This window comes from Hemitrygon akajei, chromosome 9 (assembly GCF_048418815.1).
Source record: "Hemitrygon akajei chromosome 9, sHemAka1.3, whole genome shotgun sequence".
NCBI lineage: Eukaryota > Metazoa > Chordata > Chondrichthyes > Myliobatiformes > Dasyatidae > Hemitrygon > Hemitrygon akajei.
Window position 1 is genome coordinate 97,393,489 of NC_133132.1, and position 20,882 is coordinate 97,414,370.

A 20,882-nucleotide genomic window follows, 5' to 3' on the forward strand; every position below is an offset into this window, starting at 1 on the left:
TCTATCGATTGATTGCTTGCTTGATCGTATTTACGGTTTGTCTTGTTTTGCATTAGTACCAGGTCAGACTCTGTGTGTAGTTTTTCATTGATTCTATTGTATTTCTTTGTTCTGCTGTAAATGCCTGCAAGAAAATGAACCTCAAGGTAGTATATGGTGACATATACATACATTGATAATAAATTTACTTTGAATTTTGAAATTTCCTTTTAAAAAGGTTATGAGATGTTTTCTGTCTCTGATCAGGTGTAAAACTCAGTGACAGGTAATCCATAAAGAAAACAAACAGAAATAGCAACCTTTCCAATTAATTATTTCGTCCCTAAGGGAAACAGCATTTTTCTAATGCTGCTTGGGTATCCATTTACCCAGCCTCTTGTAAGCCACAAAGGGAGAAAATGAACTTTATGTATACAAAGCACTATTTGCTACCAGAAATACTACTATTAAAGACCGCTCGGAATTTTGAGCAGCATCTATGTCAGTTTTTACATTGCATATACCCTCAGTGGCCATTTCATTAGGATACTTATACAGCTGCTTGTTAATGCAAGTATCTAATCAGCTAATCATGTGGTAGCAACTTGATACATAATAGCATGGTCAAGAAGTTCATTTGTTGCTCAGACCAAACATCAGAATGGGGAGGAAATTTGATCAAAGTGATTTTGACTGTGAAAGGATTGTTGGTGCCAGACGGTGTTGTTTGAGTATCTCATAAACTCCTGATTTCCTGGGATTTTCATGCACAACAGTTTCTAAACTTTACAGAGAATGGTACGAAAAACAAAACACATCCAGTGAGTAGCAGTTTAGTGGACGAAAACGCCTCGATAATGAGAAAGGTCAGAGAAGAATATCCAGACTGTTTCAAGCTGACAGGAAAGAGACAGCAACTCAAATAACCATGCGTTACAGCAGTGGTGTGCAGAAGAGCATCTCTGAACACACAGCATGTCGAACTTTGAGGTGGATGGGCTACAGCAGCCGAAAACCACACCAGGACCATTCCTATACCTAATAAAGTGGCTACTGAGTACATGTCTTCTTTATACCAACACTCTAAATAATTTTTCTAATATAATAATATTATAACAACATATATATAATTTGATCTTAAAGCTGCTGATTTAACATATCCACAGTGGTTTGGTAATTTGATGTGATTCCAATTTCCAAAGAATGCCATTAGCACCTCCATGTTCTCTGGCAACAAAGTTTTTGGATCTCAATAACGGTTAGGTCTGGGTTGCTTTAACCCAGAACAGAACGTGCAAATGCCAGCAAAGGCTTGTGTTTCAAATTAATACCAAAACAGCCTGCTCTCCATATGGTTCTACCCTAGGATGCAATATCTATGGATGACCCTGACCAACAGAGGGCCTCAATACCAAAAACCAGTCGCAAAACTTGAAGGAAGTCCTAGTTCTGAGGGTAGAGGTTAAAATGTTATGGAAGGCTAATGGACAAGTTTTACAAACCAAAATGTTTGGAAATATTTTCTGCTGGACTCCTTGCTATCACAGTTCTCCAGTTAAAAGGAACTTAACTCTGTAGTTCTGAATGTCTACTGAATCACAGAAAGAAAATATTTAGCAATTGCAAGAACTCAGGACCCAAGGCATTTTATATCTTGAAAAGGCTGTTTTCTTGAAGTGTAATAGATGAAGTATGGCAACTAACTGGACATAAGATCCAACATGACAACCCAGAACTGACCAGTTAATATATTTTAGTAATGTTGGCTGAGGGAAGGAATATTTGGAAACTAGGCAAGATATACTTCTTACTCAGAGATCTACATTTCTACTCTTCTATAGATAATCAGAAAGATGCAGGGATTATGTTTGGAAGATGCCGTTTCTGGGTGAGGTATTCATGCAGTACTGCAGCCTAAATAGGGGCTTCAACCAACAAACTTTAGTCTGAACCAAGAATGTTACAAACACAACCAGCTTGGCATGTCTACTTACTGATCGTGTCTGGTGTCTGGAATATTTCTATCCATCTTCAGCTTGTCACTCTCCAGCTGATTAAATTTATTCCGCGCATATGGATCCTGCCCCGTCTTTACTAAAGTAGCCTCGATATAAGCCTCCTGATCGAAGTCTTTCCATTTAACTTTCCCTGTAGACCGATCAAAAACATGCAATCAAAATCAAAGATGCGCTCTAAACCTTTGTGCCTACTGTTCAAGATTCAAGTTCCAAGATTCAGGATTGTTTTATTGCCATTCTTCAGTACACGAGTGTAAAAGAGAATGTAATTTAAAAAAAACACTAAGCATAAAAAAACTCAATAAATGCAAACATAAAAGCAAAAGCAAATGTACGAATAACTTTAGTGTGGCTATATATATATATATATATATATATATATAAACACACACACACACGCACGCACACACACACGATTAGCTTATATACATAGGCTGATTATGATTCAGCTATTGTAGTATCTTAATATAAGCCGACTGACAGGAAGTAATAAAACGGCTGATGTGAATGTGGTGCTGGTGGGGTTGGAGGGTGGAGGTGTTGATCAGTCTGACAGTTGGGGGAAGTGACTGTTTTTGAGTCTATTGGTCCTGGTGTGGAGCTGTGTAAATAAGATATAGTCTCATCATACTCCATCTGCCTCTGCCAGTAAAAAAAAAATAACCCTGTCACATTAGTTCAAGTACAAATTTTCATTTGACATTTTAAGAAAATCAGGAAGGTCAATTTATATTTGTTCAAGGTTTGTAAGAACTGCCTTTCAGAGTTCAAATAACTTTTATCAGTGCACCAGTCTTTCTTATACCCTAAGTCAAATATCCAAGATAAATAGCAGGAAGAAGCTTTTCTAGTGCAGGATCTGGAAACAAGAATACCCTTTCAGAACCTACATTAAGTCACCTGAACACTAAAACTGGAAAAAGCTATATAAACAAAGATTGCTAGAACAAGCTACAACTAAGTAATGGGTTGCGGGGCTCTTGGCCCACAGCACTAGAAGCCCCTCCTTAATGCAGAGCTATCTGTACAGAGCTTGTACAGATCTGTAGTAACACACACAAAATACTGGAAGAACTCAGTGTTTTGTGTGTTACTACAACATTTTGTATATGTTACTTAGATTTCCAGCATATGCAGATTTTCCTCTCGTTTGTGAACAGCTCTGTAGGTACAGATTTCCTCTGGGTGCTCTGGTTTCATCCCAAATCCCAAAAAAACTTGCAGGTTCGAAGATTAATTGCTCCTAGTGAATAGGTGAGAGGTAGAATCTGGAGTATTTTGATGAGAATGTAGTGACAATTAAAATTGTAATTAATGTAAAATTCGTGTAAATGAGTGGCTGCTGCCTGTCACAGATAAAGCAGGTCAAAGGGCTTATTTTGCCGCTGTATTTCTCTATGACTCCATTGTGAGAAGGGGTAGGCCTAAAAGAAATGTGAAGGGCGTGCTTTTTATATATACAAAGATTGGTGGATGGCTGGAATACATTGCCAGAGTGGTGGAGGAGGAGAATACGATAGAGGCATTCAAGAGCTTCATGCAAAGGAAATAGAAGGATATGGACATTGTGCATACAGAAGGGATTAGTTTAGTTGGGCATTTGATTAATAACACTGGACAACAAAGATTTTGCTTCCTGAATACATTTAGGTGCATCTTATGAATTTTGGGTTACTGATCATGAAATTCACCATGAAATTTCCCTATCACGCACCATTTTTTGAAATCACTTATGTTTATTATTTCAATTCATAATTCTGGTCAATTAAAATGTTGCCTACAATGTAAGCTGGAAAGTTTCCTATCTTGTCTAGGCATGCTTGGGCAGCGCGGCTGCTGCATGGCAGGACAGGTTTTAGTAATAATTATTGGGTTCAGGACTGTAAGAATGGAATTTGCTATCACCAGGCACAAAAATTTCTATGAAGGATTTTGATATTTGAGACAGATGCTTCCTAGAATAACTGATGGCAAGATTAAGGAACGCATTTCCGTTGCTCCCCAAATCAGACAGGTCATCAATAACAGGTAACTTGAAGAATTTCTAGAGGGACCAGAGAAAAATCACATGGAAGGCATTCAAGGAAGTTGTTGAAACTTTTCTCAGCAACTACAGAGCACCAAACTACATGCAGCTGGTTGAAAGCATGCTTCAAGCATATAAAACCATGAAATGCAACATGTCACTAAAGATTCATTTTCTGCATTCCCATTTAGACTTCTTCCCTACAAATCTTGGTGCTGTTAGTGACGAGCACGGTGAAAGGTTTCACCAGGACATTGCAGTCATTGAGAAAAGATACCAGGGCAACTGGAACCCATCAATGCTGGCGAATTATCGTTGGACACTTAAGCGAGAAGCCTCAGACACTGCGGCTATGTCCACACTAGACCAGATAATTTTGAAAATGCCGGTTTCGCATAAAAACAATAGGTGTCTACACCAAGCGTTTTTGAAAATACCTCCGTCCACATTAAAACTAGTATTTCAGCGAATCTCCTCCTACTGCGCATGCGCAGGACACATCTACCGAAAACAAGCGACATGTTTGGTGTCGAATGTTACCCTGAAAGACTTTGTGTGCGTTTGTCCAGTTACAGACTAGAAAAACTTAATTGCCAAACGACGGACAGCTGTTGGCTCTCGCTCAGAGGGCTTAAAACTAAAAAATTACTGGAGCGTATGGAGGCAACCAACAGGGAGTTCATGGACAGTATGACCCGGCTGATGACGAACATTGAAAAACTAACTCTGTTGCGTTAATAAAGCACCTTGTTAAATGTATAAAACATGTCTGCATCAGTGTTATCTTGTATTTCAATACAATGTTACATTACGCTGTTACACATCTATTGTCAGAGAAGTACTTGCATAAATAGGACAGAAAACAGGGCAAAGTGAGTGTACTTATTTATTCAGTAAGTTATGGGTCAAAGTATTTGGTGAAGACATTTCTAACTCTTCTGGCTTCAGTCTCGTTGCTATCTGTACTGAAATTGTTAGGTTGCGTTCAAGAAAACAATGAAATGGCGCGCTGCCGTCACCATCTGTTCCGGCATATCATGACAGCGTTCTTAGATTTCACCGGTACCCCCGTCCACACTGCTCTACCCAATCCGGCATTTTCAAATTGATACACTCTGGAGAGCGTTTTAGAAAAGCTCCATTTTCGGAGGAGGAAAGCGCCGTTTCAGTGTGGACGGAGGGTCAAAACAAAGAGAAAAACCTTCAGTTACGGATTTATCCGGTCTAGTGTGGACGAAGCCTGAGTACAAATGAAAATCATTAAGAAAATATTTTTAACTTAGTTGAACTATTGCAAAGAATCAGCACCATTATGCAATTAAACACATTATATTCAGTAAAAGTTAATTTGTTGTTTCTCCAAATTCCTACGTGATACAAGTAGTCTGGAATTATATTTGTGTTCATCTTCAAGCAGTCTATCATAAACAAAAATAATTCTGAAGAAGTAACACTTTTGAAAAAATTTGCTGTCCAGTGTAATTTGTTTGCTACAGCATTGTCAGCCATGAGGCCTGCTCCTGTGTTGAACAGTTCGATGTTCTATGACTGTGACTAAATACAAACAGTAAATGCTGGAAACACTCAACAGGTCTGACAGCATCTGTGGAAAGAGAATTAGAATTGGTTTATTATTGTCACATACTGTATACTGAGATACAGTGAAAAGTTTATCTTCCACACTGTTCATACAGATAAAATCATTACACGATGCACTGAGGTAGAACAAGGTAAAACAGGAACAGTGTAAAAGTGTAACTTCAATAAGTAAACAGAGTTAACCCAAGCTTCTAACTCCACCAGTCCTACCTGACTTAATGTCTCCATTTATGTTTCAGCTTTCCCATTTTAAATGTTTATATGCAACAAGTAATTGGCAAGTAGAAAGAACTAAATCAATAATCTACAGATACCAGAAATCTATAACAAATGCTGAAAATGCTCATCGGGTCAGGCAGCGTCCATGGAAAGAGAAACAGTCAACATTTCAGGTCTGGCTCCCTCGTTCAGAGTATATTTTCTAGCACCAGCTCCTCACAAACAGAGCCGAGACGTTAACTGTACCCCTTTCCCCCGATGCTGCCTGATCGGCTGCACTGTATCCAACCATTTCAGTGTAGCAGTCTGCTCTACCCACAACCTCTAGGATTAGTCCTGCAGACAATGCCTCAGTTCAAAATATAGTGGATTAAAGAAATTTGTTTGCATGGGTCAGGCACAACAGTTTGGCAAGTTTTGCAGATAAATTGGAGGAAACTAATCATCCAGAGGTAGATCAGTCTTAACAACTGCAAAATATAAATCCACCTGGTTAATAAATTTGCACACAAAGCAAGTGCTGGTAATGGTGACCATGACATTAATGGATTGTCACAAAACCCAATCTGGCTGAATAATGTTCCCAAGGGAAGAAAGGTCTTTCCAAAGTCAAGGTAAAGTATATTATCAAAGTACATACACTCAGTGGCCACTTTATTAGCAACCTCTTGTACCTAATAAAGTGGCCATTAAGTATATAATCATGGTCTTCTGCTGCTGTAGCCCATCCTCTTCAAGACTTCAAGGTTCTTGCAGGCATTAACAAGAAAATAAAGAAATATAATAGAATTCATGAAAAAGTACATAAACAATGCCTGTCAAACCACCAATGTGCAAAAGAAGACAATTGTACAAATAAAAAAATAATACTGAGAACACGTGTTGTAGAGTGAGTCCTTTGGTTTTGGAATTAGTTCAGCACTGAGTGAAGTTATCTGCACTGGGTCAGGAGCCCGATGGTTGAAGGGTAACAACTGTTCCTGAACCTGGTGATGTGGGACTTACGACTCTTGTAGCTCCTTTCTGATGATAGTAGTGAGAATCTTTTATCCTCAGAGTGGATAACTCTTAACCTCCATGCCTTAGCAAGTCACTCAGTTTTGTCAAACTATGACAAGAAAAGTGTATATAGCCCAAAAACCACCAGCATCAAGGCATAAAGGTTTTAGCAACCCTGCTACATCCTCCTCACTAGAATCTTGACAGTGCTGTCAGAAGAACATAAGAAACAGGAGCAGGAGTCGGCCATCTGGCTCATCGAGACTGCTCTGCCATTCAATAAGATCATGGTTGATCTAGCCATGGACTCATCTCTACCTACCTGCCTTTTCCCCATAACCCTCAATTCCCCTACAATGCAAATACCAATCCAACCTTGTCTTAAATACATTTACTGAGGTAGCCTCCACTGCTTCATTGGGCAGAGAATTCCACAGATTCACCACTCTCTAGGAAAAGCAGTTCCTCATCTCTGTCCTAAATCTACTCCCCCAAATTTTGAGGCTATATCCCCCAGTTCCAGTCTCACCTACTAGTGGAAACAACTTTCCTGCCTCTATCTTATCTTTCCCTTTCATAATTTTTATATGTTTCTATAAGATCTCTTCTAATTCTTCTGAATTCCAGTGAGTATAGTCCCAGGCTCAATCTCTCCTCATAGTCAAACCCCTACATCTCTGGAATCAACCTGGTGAACCTCCTCTGCACTGCCTCCAAAGCCCATACACCCTTCCTCAAGTAAAAAGACCAGAACTGAACACAGTACTCCAGATGCGGCCTCACCAGTACCTTGTACAATTGCAGCATAACTTCCCTACTTTTAAGTTCAATCCCTCTAGCAATGAAGGCCAACATTCCATCTGCCTTCTTGGTAGCCTGCTGCACCTGCAAACCAACCTTATGTGAACTGGGCACAGACAAGTAACAGGCACGCAGAATCATCCTCACAACCTAAATCCACCATTTTGCCATCAACATCCTGAGGTACATTGTGTCCCAGCAGCAGGACAGATCCACCAGAGCAAGCAACAGTGTTATATGTCTTTAGTGCCACAAACAGGATCTCAATATTGATTTGTTTGCATGAAACATCAGGGCATAAGCCCAAAAGTAGATTAGGAAATCTTCTGCTAGATATAATCATACTGCTCTCTCTCAACTGGTGAATCAGCAATCCTCCATGTTGGAAGTAGCACATATGGGAAGCAATGGTACAATCAATAGACATCATCAAAACCTACCATCAAAGGTATGCTGTTCAAGCTAGGCAGGTAGCTGTGGTTGGTGGTAAATTGACCAATACACTGCTTTGTCAGCTGGTCCTAAATGTACCAGTACACCCAGTGGAAGTCTCTTCATGCAGACGTCCTCTCTCTACACTAGAGCCTGAGGTGGAAAGTGCTGCACAGAGCAATACCACATAACAAATTCTCAATTTGGTTTACAGACTCCTCATCCACCAGTCATTGCTGCAACTGGGAGGAGACGGTGTATTGTGTATATACGGAGCATGAGAGGTTGCAACCCGTGTGTATCTGAGGGAGCTGCTTCTCACGTTTGGGCTGCACTTCAGCTCCACGTTCACCCGATGCATAGGGCTGGTGGTTCCATGTTCATAGAGGCAATGAGATATATAGCACAGTAACTGGCCCTTCAGCCCAATGAGTGCATGCTGACCATCAACAATCCATTTAGAATTCATGAAAACTATACATGAACAAAGACTGGCAAGCAACCAATATGCAAAAGACAAATTGTGGAATTAAATACAACTAATACTGAAAACACAAGTTGTTTAGAGTGCTTGAAAGTGAGCCTGTAGCTTGCAGAATCAGGTTAGAGTTTTGGTGAGTGAAGTTATCCACATCAGTTCAGGAGCCTATAGCTGTAATCTGATAACTGATCCTGAACTTGGTGCTCTAGGATCTAAAGTTCCTGTACATCCAGCGAAGACAGCGTTGCTGGGATGGTGAGGTTCTCTGATAATGGAAGCTGCTTTCTTGTGGCTGTGCTCCATGTAAACATGCTCAATGGTGGGGAGGGCTTTGCCTGTGATGGACTGGGCTGTGCCACCAGCACCGTGATGTTCAACAGCATTTCCAGAGTTGAGTCCATTACTATCAACATCCCAAGGTTCTCCAATTACCAGAAACTCAACTGGTCCAGGCAACATATGAAATCAGGCCTGAGATGAAGTTAATCCCCTTCTGTAAACATGGGGACAGAGAACATCTGTGGGCTGTCCCAAGTCAGTACATGTCCGTGCGAGTAGAAAGCAGGAGGGTCAGTCGGTCAGCATGGTCAGCGACCCTGGAATCTGGGGTCGCGCTGTGAGCCAATCTGGGATCAATGCCAAGGATACAGGTCTGAAGGTTGATAAGAAATCCAGAGGTTGTTGCCCAATACCTGATACCTGTAAACTAGAGTCCCGGAGGCCTGTCCATGAATGTGGGTGAGATGTATGTTAGGAGACAGGGAATCAGCTTGTTCTGCTGAGCATTGTCGGCATGCTATGCTGGCGCCAGAATGTGTGGTGACACTTGCAGCGCATCTCTAGGTACGAATGCAAACAAAGCATTGTTTTGATGCGCACGTGATAAATAAATCTAATTCTGATTCTGATACTTGCCTCCCAATCTCTCACCTGCAAGGCAGAAGACAGGAATATTACTCAATTGCTCCAGCTTTAAAGGAAGTACCGAAGTTCGAAGTAAACTTACTATCAAAGTACATTATGTGTCACCACATACTACCCTGAGATTCATTTTCTTGCGGGCATTCACAGCAAATACAAAGAAACACAATAGAATCAATGAAAAACTGCACAAAACAAGATGGATAAACAACCAATGTGCAAAAGAGAACAAACTGCAAATACAAAAAGAAAAAAAAATTAAAATGGAAGCATAACAGCAACAAAAGCAAGTAGATGTCATGGACACCCACAAACATTCACCGCCTCCAGCATCAACACACTGACTACTGTACAGCATGTACCATCTGCAAAACGTCTGCTCAACAGCTCTTCCTAAGACCAATAAAAATGGAATCGTGTTTAAATCACTAACACAACCCCTCCAAATTACACAGTATCCTAAAATGGGAACATGTCACAATTCATTGATCTCTGGGACCAAATCTTGGAAATCTCTGGCAAATAAAAGGGGAAGTAGCTTCACTATGGCAGCACAAGAGCTTGCAAAACAGCAGTTCAGATTTCCTTTTTAAGGCCAACTATAGAAGAGCAGTAAACATCAGCCTTGGCAGCAAAGCCATTATCACATGAATCAAACACAATAAACAAAAGAGGCATTTGTCTTGTAGCCATCCGATGACTGAAATACCTAAATATGCAGCAGACCACCTCCGCTCCATTCACCAAAAGCAAGCTTCCTAGTAGCCTCCAACCTGATGTCATGAATATCGATTTTGCCTCCCCCCTCCCCTCTTCTATTCCCCACTCCGGCCTCTTAAAGTACCTCTTCTCAGCTGCCTATCACTTCCTCTGGGTATCCTCCTCCTTCCCTTTGTCCACTGTCCTCTCCTATCATAGATTCCTTACTCTCCTTTACCTTTCCTACCCACCTGGCTTCACCTATCACCTTCTAGCTAGCCTCCTTCCCCTCCCCCCACCTTTTCATTCTACTGTCTTTCCCCTTCCTTTCCAGTCCTGAAGAAGGGTCTCAGCTCCAAACAGCGACTATTTATTCATTTCTAAAGAGGCTGACTGACCTGCTGAGTTCCTCCAGCATTCTCTGTGTGTAACTAAGATGGGTTTTAATCTTTTGTATAGTGCTGCATGGAAGCGTAGCAATTAGCGTCACACTTTACAGTTCCAGAAATCAGGAGATCAGGGTTCAATTCCCGTCACTGTCTGTAAGGTCTTTGGACGCTCTCCTCGATGCCCGCATGGCTCTCCTCTGGGTGCTCCAGTTACCTCCCACATTCCAAAGACATACGTATGGGTTAGAGTTAGCTAATTGTAGGCATGCTACTTTAGCATCAGAAGCATGGTTGTGCCTGTGGGCCTCCCCCAGCATATACACATGTTGGTCACTGATGCAAATGATGCATTTTATTGTATGTTCCAATGTACATGTGACAAATGAAGCTCGTCTTTCCTTCCTTCTATTTAGCTGGTAAAAGTCATATGAAAAGCAGTATATGCAAATCATTTTTAATGATGGAGTGCTTTATTTCTTTATTTGCTGCAAGTGGGCAAAAATTTGCTAATTAAACTTTGCATATTTATGTGTATTGTATGATAATTTACATGATGCTTTGGATTAAAATCAGTATATGTGTCTCATACAAACAAGCTAGAGGAACTCAGCAGGTAGGGCAGCGTCCGTGGAAATGAGCAGTCAACATTTCGGGCCGAGACCCTTCGTCAGGATTGAAGAGGGAGGGAGCAGGGGCCCTATAAAGAACAAACACGAGGAAATCTGCAGATGCTGGAAATTAAACACCAACACACACAAAATGCTGGTAGAACACAGCAGGCTAGGCAGCATCTATAGGGAGAAGCGATGTCGATGTTTCGGGCCGAGACCCTTCGTCAGGACTAATCGAAAGGAAAGATAGTAAGAGATTTGAAAGTAGAGGGGGGAGGGGGAAATGCGAAATGATAGGAGCAGACCGGAGGGAGTGGGATGAAGCTAAGAGCTGGAAAAGTGATTGGCGAAAGTGATACAGAGCTGGAGAAGGGAAAGGATCATGGGACGGGAGGCCTCAGGAGAAAGAAAGGGGGGGGGGGGGGAAGCACCAGAGGGAGATGGAGAACAGGCAAACAACTAAATATGTCAGGGATGGGGTAAGAAGGGGAGGAGGGGCATTGACGGAAGTTAGAGAAGTCAATGTTCATGCCATCAGGTTGGAGGCTACCCAGCCGGTATATAAGGTGTTGTTCCTCCAACCTGAGTCTGGATTCATTTTGACAATAGAGGAGGCCATGGATAGACATATCAGAATGGGAATGGGACATGGAATTAAAATGTGTGGCCACTGGGAGATCCTGCTTTTTCTGGCAGACCGAGCGTAGGTGTTCCACGAAACGGTCTCCCAGTCTGCATCGGGTCTCGCCAATATATAAAAGGCCACACCGGGAGCACCGGACGCAGTATACCACACCAGCCGACTCACAGGTGAAGTGTCGCCTCACCTGGAAGGACTGTCTGGGGCCCTGAATGGTGGTGAGGGAGGAAGTGTAAGGGCAGGTGTAGCACTTGTTCCGTTTACAAGGATAAGTGCCAGGAGGGAGATCGCTGGGAAGGGATGGGGGGGGGGGGGACGAGTGGACAAGGGAGTCGCGTAGGGAGCAATCCCTGCGGAAAGCAGAAGGGGGGGGAGGGAAAAATGTGTTTGGTAGTGGGATCCCGTTGGAGGTAGCGGAAGTTACAGAGAATTATATGTTGGACCTGGAGGCTGGTGGGGTGGTAGGTAAGGACAAGGGGAACCCCATCCCGAGTGGGGTGGCAGGTGGATGGAGTGAGGGCAGATGTGCGGGAAATGGGAGAGATGCGTTTGAGAGCAGAGTTGATGGTGGACGAAAGGAAGCCCCTTTGCTTAAAAAAGGAAGACATCTCCTTCGTCCTGGAAAGAAAAACCTCATCCTGAGAGCAGATGTGGCAGAGACGGAGGAATTGTGAGAAGGGGATAGCCTTTTTGCAAGAGACAGGGTGGGAAGAGGAATAGTCCAGGTAGCTGTGAGAGTCTGTAGGTTTATAGTAGATATCAACTTTGTCCACCTTTTCTCTCATGCTTCTATAGTTACTTTTACCGGAATGTGATAATGATACATCTGATTTTAACATGCGTCTCAAGCTGCTGGGTGAATTCTGTCACATTATGATCATTATTTCCTCAGTGTTCCTTTAGTTTAAGCTCTCTCATCAAATCTGTTTCATTCCACAAGACCCAATCCAGAACTGTCTTTTCTTTAGAGGGCTTGACCACAAGCTGCTATAAAAAGCCATCTTGTAGGCATTCTACAAATTCTTTCTCTTGGGATCCATTGCCTACCTGATCTTCACAGTCTACCTACATATTGAAATCCCCCATGACCATCATAACTTTGCCATTTTTGCCCTTTTCACGTACACGTTTTGTCTCCTGTTGTAATTTGTACCGTGCATCCTGACCAGAGTCCTGTGTACCTTCTTCTCCCAGAGAGTTGTGGGGGTCTGGAATGCACTGCCTCGGAAGGTAGTGGAGGCCAATTCTCTGGATGCTTTCAAGAAGGCGCTAGATGGGTATCTTATGGATAGGGGAATCAAGGGATATGGGGACAAGGCAGGAACCGGGTATTGATAGTAGTTGATCAGCCATGATCTCAAAATGGCGGTGCAGGCTCGAAGGGCCGAAAGGTCTACTTCTGCACCTATTGTCTATTGTCTATATCAGTAGATAGGCCGTCTCCAGAGATGGAGACAGAAAGATCAAGAAAGGGGAGGGAGGTGTCGGAAATGGACCAGGTAAATTTGAGGGCAGGGTGAAAGTTGGAGGCAAAGTTAATGAAGTCAACGAGCTCAGCATGCGTGCAGGAGGCAGCGCCAATGCAGTCGTCGATGTAGCGAAGGAAAAGAGGGGGATGGATACCGGTATAGCCTTGGAACATGGACTGTTCCACAAAGCCAACAAAAAGGCAGGCATAACTGGGACCCATACGGGTGCCCATGGCTACACCCTTGGTTTGGAGGAAGTGGGAGGAGCCAAAGGAGAAATTATTGAGAGTAAGAACTAATTCCGCTAGACGGAGGAGAGTGGTGGTAGAGGGGATTTGGTTAGGTCTGGAATCCAAAAAAAACGAAGAGCTTCGAGACCATCTCGGTGTGGGATGGAGGCATATAGGGACTGGACGTCCATGGTGAAAATAAGACAGAGGGGGCCAGGGAACTTAAAATCATTGAAAAAATTCAAAGCATGAGAAGTGTCACGAACATAGGTGGGAAGAGATTGAACAACGGGGGATAAGACAGTGTCAAGCTATGCAGAAATGAGTTCAGTGGGGCAGGAGCAAGCTGAGACAATAAGTCTACCTGGACAGGCAGGTTTGTGGATCTTGGGTAGGAGGTAGAAACGGGAAGTGCGGGGTGTGGGAACTATGAGGTTTGTGGCAGTGGATGGGAGATCCCCAGAGCTAATAAGGTTGGTGATGGTATTGGAGACAATGGCCTGGTGCCAAAGGGTGGGGGAGGGTAGGAGAAGGCTGGTAGATGCCAGGTGAAAAACCAATCAGAGGAAAGATCAAGGGGTGGGGGAGGGGAAGCAGGGTGGGGATTGGCAGGAGAGGTGAAGAAGGAATGTAAGAGGAAAGCACTATGGGTAGTAGAAGAAGGCAGAGTCATGAGAGAGGTGATAGGCAGCTGGAGGAGGAGGCAGAGTGAAACTGGGATGGGGGAAGGGAGAGCAAGGGAATTACTTGAAGTTGGAGAATTCGATGTTCATACCAAGGGGCTGGAGACTACCCAGACGGTAGATGAGGTGTTGCTCCTCCAACCTGACTTTGGCCTCATCATGGCAGTAGAGGAGACCACGTATGGACATATCTGAATGGGAATGTGGAGCAGAGTTGAAGTGGGTGGCAACCGGGAGATTCGGTCTGTTGTTGCAGATGGAGTGGAAGTGCTCGACGAAGTGGTCCCCCAATCTGCGTCGGGTCTCGCCGATGTAGAGGAGGCCGCACCGGGTGCACCGGATGCAATAGATTACCCCAACAGACTCACAAGTGAAGGACTGTTTGGGGCCCTGAATGGTGGTAAGAGAGAAGATGTAGGGACAGGTGTAACACTTACGCTTGCAGGGATAAGTACCAGGTGGGAGATCTGTGGGGAGAGACGTGTGGACCAGGCGGTCGCAGAGGGAACGATCCCTGCGAAAAGTGGAGGGGGTAGAGAGGGAAAGATGTGCTTGGTGGTGGGGTCCTGTTGAAGGTGGCGAAAGTTGCGGAGGATAATATGCTGGATCCGGAGGCTGGTGGGGTGGTAGGTGAGGAGAAGGGGAACACGGTCTCTGTTATGGTGACAGGAGGATGGGGTGAGGGCCAAAGTGCGGGAAATGGAGGAGGTGTGGGTGAGGGCATCATTGATGACAGCAGAAGGGAAATTACAATCCTTAAAGAAAGAGGACATTTGAGATGTCCTAGAACGGAAAGCCTTATCCTGGGAGCAGATGCGGCAGAGACAGAGGAACTGGGAATAGGGAATAGCATTTTTGCATTTGGCAGGGTGGGAAGAGGTATAGTCGAGGTAGTTATGAGAGTCAGTGCGTTTATAGAAGATGTCAGTGGACAGTCTGTCTCCAGAGATGGAGACCAAGAGATCGAGAAAGGGGAGAGAAGTGTCCAAGATGGACCAAGTGAATCTGAGGGCTGGGTGAAAGTTAGAGGCAAAGTTGATGAAATTGACGAGCTCAGCATGGGTGCAGGAAGCAGCACCAATTTAGTCATCAATGTAGTGAAGGAAAGGTTGGGGAGCAGTACCAGTATAGATTTGGAGCATAGACTGTTCCATATAACCCACGAAGAGGCAGGTATAGCTGGGGCCCATGCAGGTCCCCCTTGGTCTGAAGAAAGTGGGAAGAGCCAAAAGAGAAGTTATTAAGTGTGAGTACCAGTTCCGCCAACCAGAGGAGTGTGGTGGTGTTGAGAAACTGGTGAGGTCTATTGTCAAGAAAGTAGCGGAGGTGCCTCTTTGTGGGTTATGTGGTGTTCAGTTCTTCTTGATCTCCATTCTACCGCAAATATTTGTTTGCTATTTCCATTTCTCTACAGAAGACGAATCTCGCTTTGCCAGTTCTGATGGAATGTTACTGACCCACAACATTGACTCTGTTCCACTCTCCACAAAGGTTGGGAATACTCAGCAAGTCAGGCAATATTTTCTGTCTAATATCCACATATGAATGTCCTAACTAGTTAGGAATCACATTTTGTCCTTCCACATTCTAAAAGGAGTGTTTGCTAAACAGGATTAAAAGTGCATTTCCTGGAAAATGTATCTATATTAGACACTGCTGATGACATTGGAAGGGGAATACAGAAATACAGACAGCCCTCCTTATCAGTGGATTCTGTATGCGTGGATTCAACCAACCGCGGATCAGGAAAACCCAGGAGTTCTCTCTCCAGCACTCGTTGTTTGAGCATGTACAGACTATTTTTTCTTGTCATTATTCCCGAAACAATACAGTATAACATAGCATTTACATTGTATTAGGTATTATAAGTAATCTAGAAATGATTTAAAAGTACAGGCAGTCCCCAGGTTATGAATGAGTTCCGTTCCTGAGTCCATCTTTAAGTCAGATTTGAAGTCGGAACAGGTACATCCTGTACTATTTAGTGTCAGTTAGTCAGACATTTTTCTTAGTAAATAGTACATATTTTACCTTTCTATGCATATAAAACACTTAAGAAACATACTTATTTCAATAACTAAACCACTGTGTTGCTTAGTAATAATTGTAGCTTTCAATGGGGCAGGGCCTTTCAAATGCTCCATTAAAATTGTTCTGATCATTGACCGGCTGTAGCCTAACACTCTTCCAATGACTGATGGTGTTTCACCTCTTTCTGATCACTTTATTACTTCCACCTTATTTTCAATCGCGATCGTGATTATTTTCGTGAACAGAAACATCGCGGATTCAGAGCAATGCCCGGTCCTAATGTCCACCGCACTAAACATGTTAAATAAAGTCCTGGGTTCTGCTGGGTCCTAAAGACCACCGCACTGATTCAGGTTAAATAAAGGACTTGAGCATCCGCGTATTTTGGTATCCGCGGGAGGTCTCCGAATCAATCCCCCGCGGATAAGGAGGGCCAACTGTATGAGGCAAAGGCAATTTTTTACATTGCAAGGATGAAACTGCAAGAAGGAAGCTGAGGACTGTCACATTTATGTAACCACACTGAGGAACCAGAATACTGCAGGTTATGTAATGTCACTGAATTCTTGCAAATTTAAAATGTTGTGCATTCAGAAATAGAAAGTTTTACACACTTGATGTGGTCAAATATCTTGCAATAATGTACAAAATGCAATTCAGAATAGTTTCCAATAAATAGTATGACATTTAAACTAATTACATATTTTTACATGTTAAAATAAACAGTAAGAAAAAATAAGCAAAGGGAGAATTAATAAAACATAAGAAAAAGTTATTAATATTTATGACTGAAAATCTTGAAGGAAGTCTGCAGAGTTGGAAAGATGTGGTAAAGGCTTAAGTACAAAAATAAACTCAGACACTGAAAAAAAGGAAAGAGATCACCAAAAAAGAACAAAGCACGTGATGGGAATGCGAAAAGGAAGAAATCTGGAAGCACAAAAAAGAATATAATACAGAAGTCTATTCAGCTCATTGAGTCTTTGCCAGTCCTCAGAACAATCAAACCAATCCTATTCCCTTACTTATTTTTCTAAAGACTATTCTTGCACACCAGTAACTCAATTCTCATCCTACCTGCCTACATAGAATGGTTCAGCAGATGATAAGGCCCTTCAGCCCTCAATATTGTGCTGAATCATTTAAACTAGCAAAGAAACACCTTCCAGTTTAAGATGGTACTATTGAAGATGGACAACAGCTTACTGGTAGTTTGAAAGGCAAGAAATTTGACTAAAAACATTACAACTAACATCTTTTCTGAAGTAAATTGTGGTAAACCATCACTGCAAACAAATAAGAGTGAAGGTGAAGTGAATTTGAGGGATGAGCCATGCTGGTGCATCACAAAATCGATGCACATAGAGACAGAGTGAGTGATTCGGCAAGGAGTCATCGAGGTAGAGGAGTGTCGATGCCCATCCAATTACCGTAGTCTGGGTTGAAGGCTGGATCGCTCTAACTGCCGAGCCAATTTGGAGATATCGAAAGCAGCTTTGGGCAGGGCAATGGAATCTAGGCCCAGAGCAAATCGCTGGGCAGCATGGTCTAGGCCTGAAGTGTTTCAATGTGGCGGGGCCCAAGTCCTAATGCGAGTCACAATCCTCTGTTTGGACAATTTAAACAGTAGCCCAGATAGACTGGAAAGGTAGGGTGTCAGGACTAGAGGCAAGAACTAAGCCAATTTTGCTCACTCTCCCGTGATGTTCACTCCTCTCTCCACAATGCTGAGGCTATGAGACCTGCCTGGCTGCTGTGCTTCGTGGCGATTTGCCTCACTAACATAATGAACTGAGACCAAGGCTTGGGCCTACTCCGAGCTGCTCCAGGGATTCGGATCTAATGACTCCATTTGGTTCCGAGTGCTGTTGCTTGCTTCTGTTGTTTGCATGATTCATGTTTTTATTCCCCTCTGTCTCTGCGCATTAGTCTTTATTTTCTTTAACTGGGCTCTTTCTGGCTTCTTGCACTGCTTGTAATCAGACAAATCTCAAGGTTCTATAATTTATACATTCTTTGATAAAACATATACTTTGAATCTTTGAAATAAACTAATACTTTCAGCCTATACAATATCCATACCCCTCCATTCACTGCATATTCATGTACTTATATAAGACCCTCTTAAATGTCTCCATGACTGCACCCACCACTCTCAGTGTAAAAGGCTTGCCCTGCACAACTCCCCTGAACTTAAACCCCCACCTTAAACACACTTGGGGCAATTTACAGTAGCCAATTTATCTATCAGACAGCACACCTTTGGGATGTGGCAGGAAACTGGAACACCCAGAGGAAACACTTGAGGCCATCAGGAGAGTACCCTCTGCACAGAGAGCATCAGAGGTCATGACTGAAGCCAGGTCACCGGAACTAGGAAACAACAAATTCCACTTGCTTTGCCACTGTGCCGTCCAAGTATACTGACTGAGGCAGCAAAACTAATGTGAATTGAAGTTAAGGATGGTAAAGATGGGTATTAACTGCTATACACCAATTCAATTCCACCGTTATCTGGAGTGAGTTTGTACGTTGTCCTCTGGGTGCTCCAGTTTCCTCCTACGTTCCAGGGTTAGGGTTAGTAGTTGTGGGCATACTATGTTGGTGCTGGAAGCACAGTGACACTTGTGGGCTGGCCCGAGCACATTCTCAGACTGTGTTGGCCGTTGCTGTAAGATGACACGTTTCACTGTATGCTTCGATGTACATGTGACAAATAAAGCTAATCTTTGATCTTTAGTATTCACCTATTCTCTTTCTATGTATACCACACAGAAAATAGAAGCTATAGATTTTACCTCCGAAGGTACACTTTAAAAGACAAACACCCCCCACCCTCATTAAACAAGCCACTAAGTTAAAACTAGGTCATTATTTGAATTATTGGCTAGTACACCTGAAACTGAAATTGTGGCTCAAATCATCTATAATTAAAGACTTCTGTCCATCAGCAAAACAACAGGTTACTTTTTTGCCTTTCTGATCATCTCAGACAAATCAATCAAGCTTTCCAGCCCCAGACAGATGCTTGATTCCTGGTTTCCTCGTTGAAAAGACTTACAATTGCTGATAGTGTGTGCAGTGAACAATTACTGAGCAGCCATGCTGATAGAGCCCTGTGAATAAAAACACAAAATGCTGGTAGAACCCAACAGGCCAGACAGCATCTATGGGAGGAGGTAGTGACGACGTTTCGGGCCGAAACCCTTCATCAGGAGTGAAGTGGAGGAACACGCTGGAGGAATTCACTCCTGATGAAGGGTTTCGGCCCGAAACGCTGTCACTACCTCCTCCCATAGATGCTGTCTGGCCTGTTGGGTTCTGCCAGCATTCTGTGTTTTTATTTATTTCCAGCATCTGCAGATTCACTCGTGAGAGCCCTGTGAAGAAGCCTTTGTGTTTTTCCGAGAAACCTGCACCCTATTGCACAATCTCCAATCACACGAAGTGAAAATTTCTTAAAAAGCCATTTCTGAAATCAATGGTAACATCACACACAGGCCCTGGTTACCTACCAGGCGGTAATGTCTCCACGTTCTTTGTTTTTCCTTCTGCATTGCCGTTCTGACCATCCTTTCTCTTATTTGGATCCAAAGCATTCCACTCATCCTATAAAAAATTACATGGGAGCAATTATTGTAAAATTAGTAAGAGTAATACCATTTCACTGTGATATACATCTAAAATAAAAACTTACCTCTATTTGGGAACATCCACTTTATATTAAGATGGATGAAAGAACTGCAACACTAATTCCAAATGCATTGTAATACTCTATCTATTTTATACTATTTAAATGGGAAAGTCACCAAAGAAATAAAGTGATTGAACCCAAATAACATTATTTCTCAGTCAACATGTACATTTACTGGCCTGCTAAACTTCAAACCTAATTGGGAAGAAAATGAATTGTGTCCAACCTTAGCATCCAGTCAAACCCAAGATATCAAAACTGGAAACCTATATGAAATTTTCACCCTAAAAAACTAAATGTCTTCTGCACTACAAGATGGTAAGAGGCATTGACTGCCAGTGCTTTTTTCCCGGCATCGAAATAGCTAATATGAGAGGACATAATTTTAAGGTGATTGATAGAAAGTATGGACGGGGGGATATCAGAGGTAGATTTGTTTTGAACACAGAGTGGTGAACGCATGGGACGTGCTGCCATGGGTGGTGGTAGAGACAGATACATTGGGGACATTTGGCACATGGATGAAAGACAAATTAAGGGCAATGCATGATGGAAGCTTTAGATTGACCTTCGAGTAGGTTAAAAGGTCGGCACAACATCGTGGGCCAAAAGACCTGTGTTATATTTTTTTCCCCTTCCTATCCCTGTACACCAACTCCCTCATCCATCCTATTCAGAACTTCACAAGTTCAGTCATGCCTGAACTCAACATGCTTTGAACAAAGCCACGTGAGATTCGGCAGTACACATTCAATGATGAGACAGATCAAAAAAGAGACATCAAATACTGCACTGATTAGGAACCACTCTTCTACCGCTGGTAGATAAACTGTCAAACAAGGTATTACAGCAACACACACAACACGCCGGAGGAATTCAGCAGGTCAGGCAGCATCCGTGGGGACGTTTCCACGGATGCTGCCCGACCTGCTGAGTTCCTCTAGTGTGTTGTGCGTGTTGC

The 20,882-nt window shown here is 42.8% G+C and overlaps 1 protein-coding gene across 2 annotated transcripts in view; it reads right to left on the bottom strand.

The window, feature by feature from the left end:
• Positions 1 to 20,882, bottom strand: part of galnt2 (UDP-N-acetyl-alpha-D-galactosamine:polypeptide N-acetylgalactosaminyltransferase 2) — a 118,251-nt gene that overhangs the window by 66,422 nt on the left and 30,947 nt on the right. For both annotated transcript variants that reach the window (XM_073056580.1, XM_073056581.1), the window contains exons 2-3: positions 19,743 to 19,836; positions 1,974 to 2,127 (exon numbers count right to left, since the gene is read on the bottom strand). In XM_073056580.1, coding sequence (XP_072912681.1) covers positions 1,974 to 2,127; positions 19,743 to 19,836 — 248 coding nt within the window. The remainder of the gene's footprint in view (positions 1 to 1,973; positions 2,128 to 19,742; positions 19,837 to 20,882) is intronic.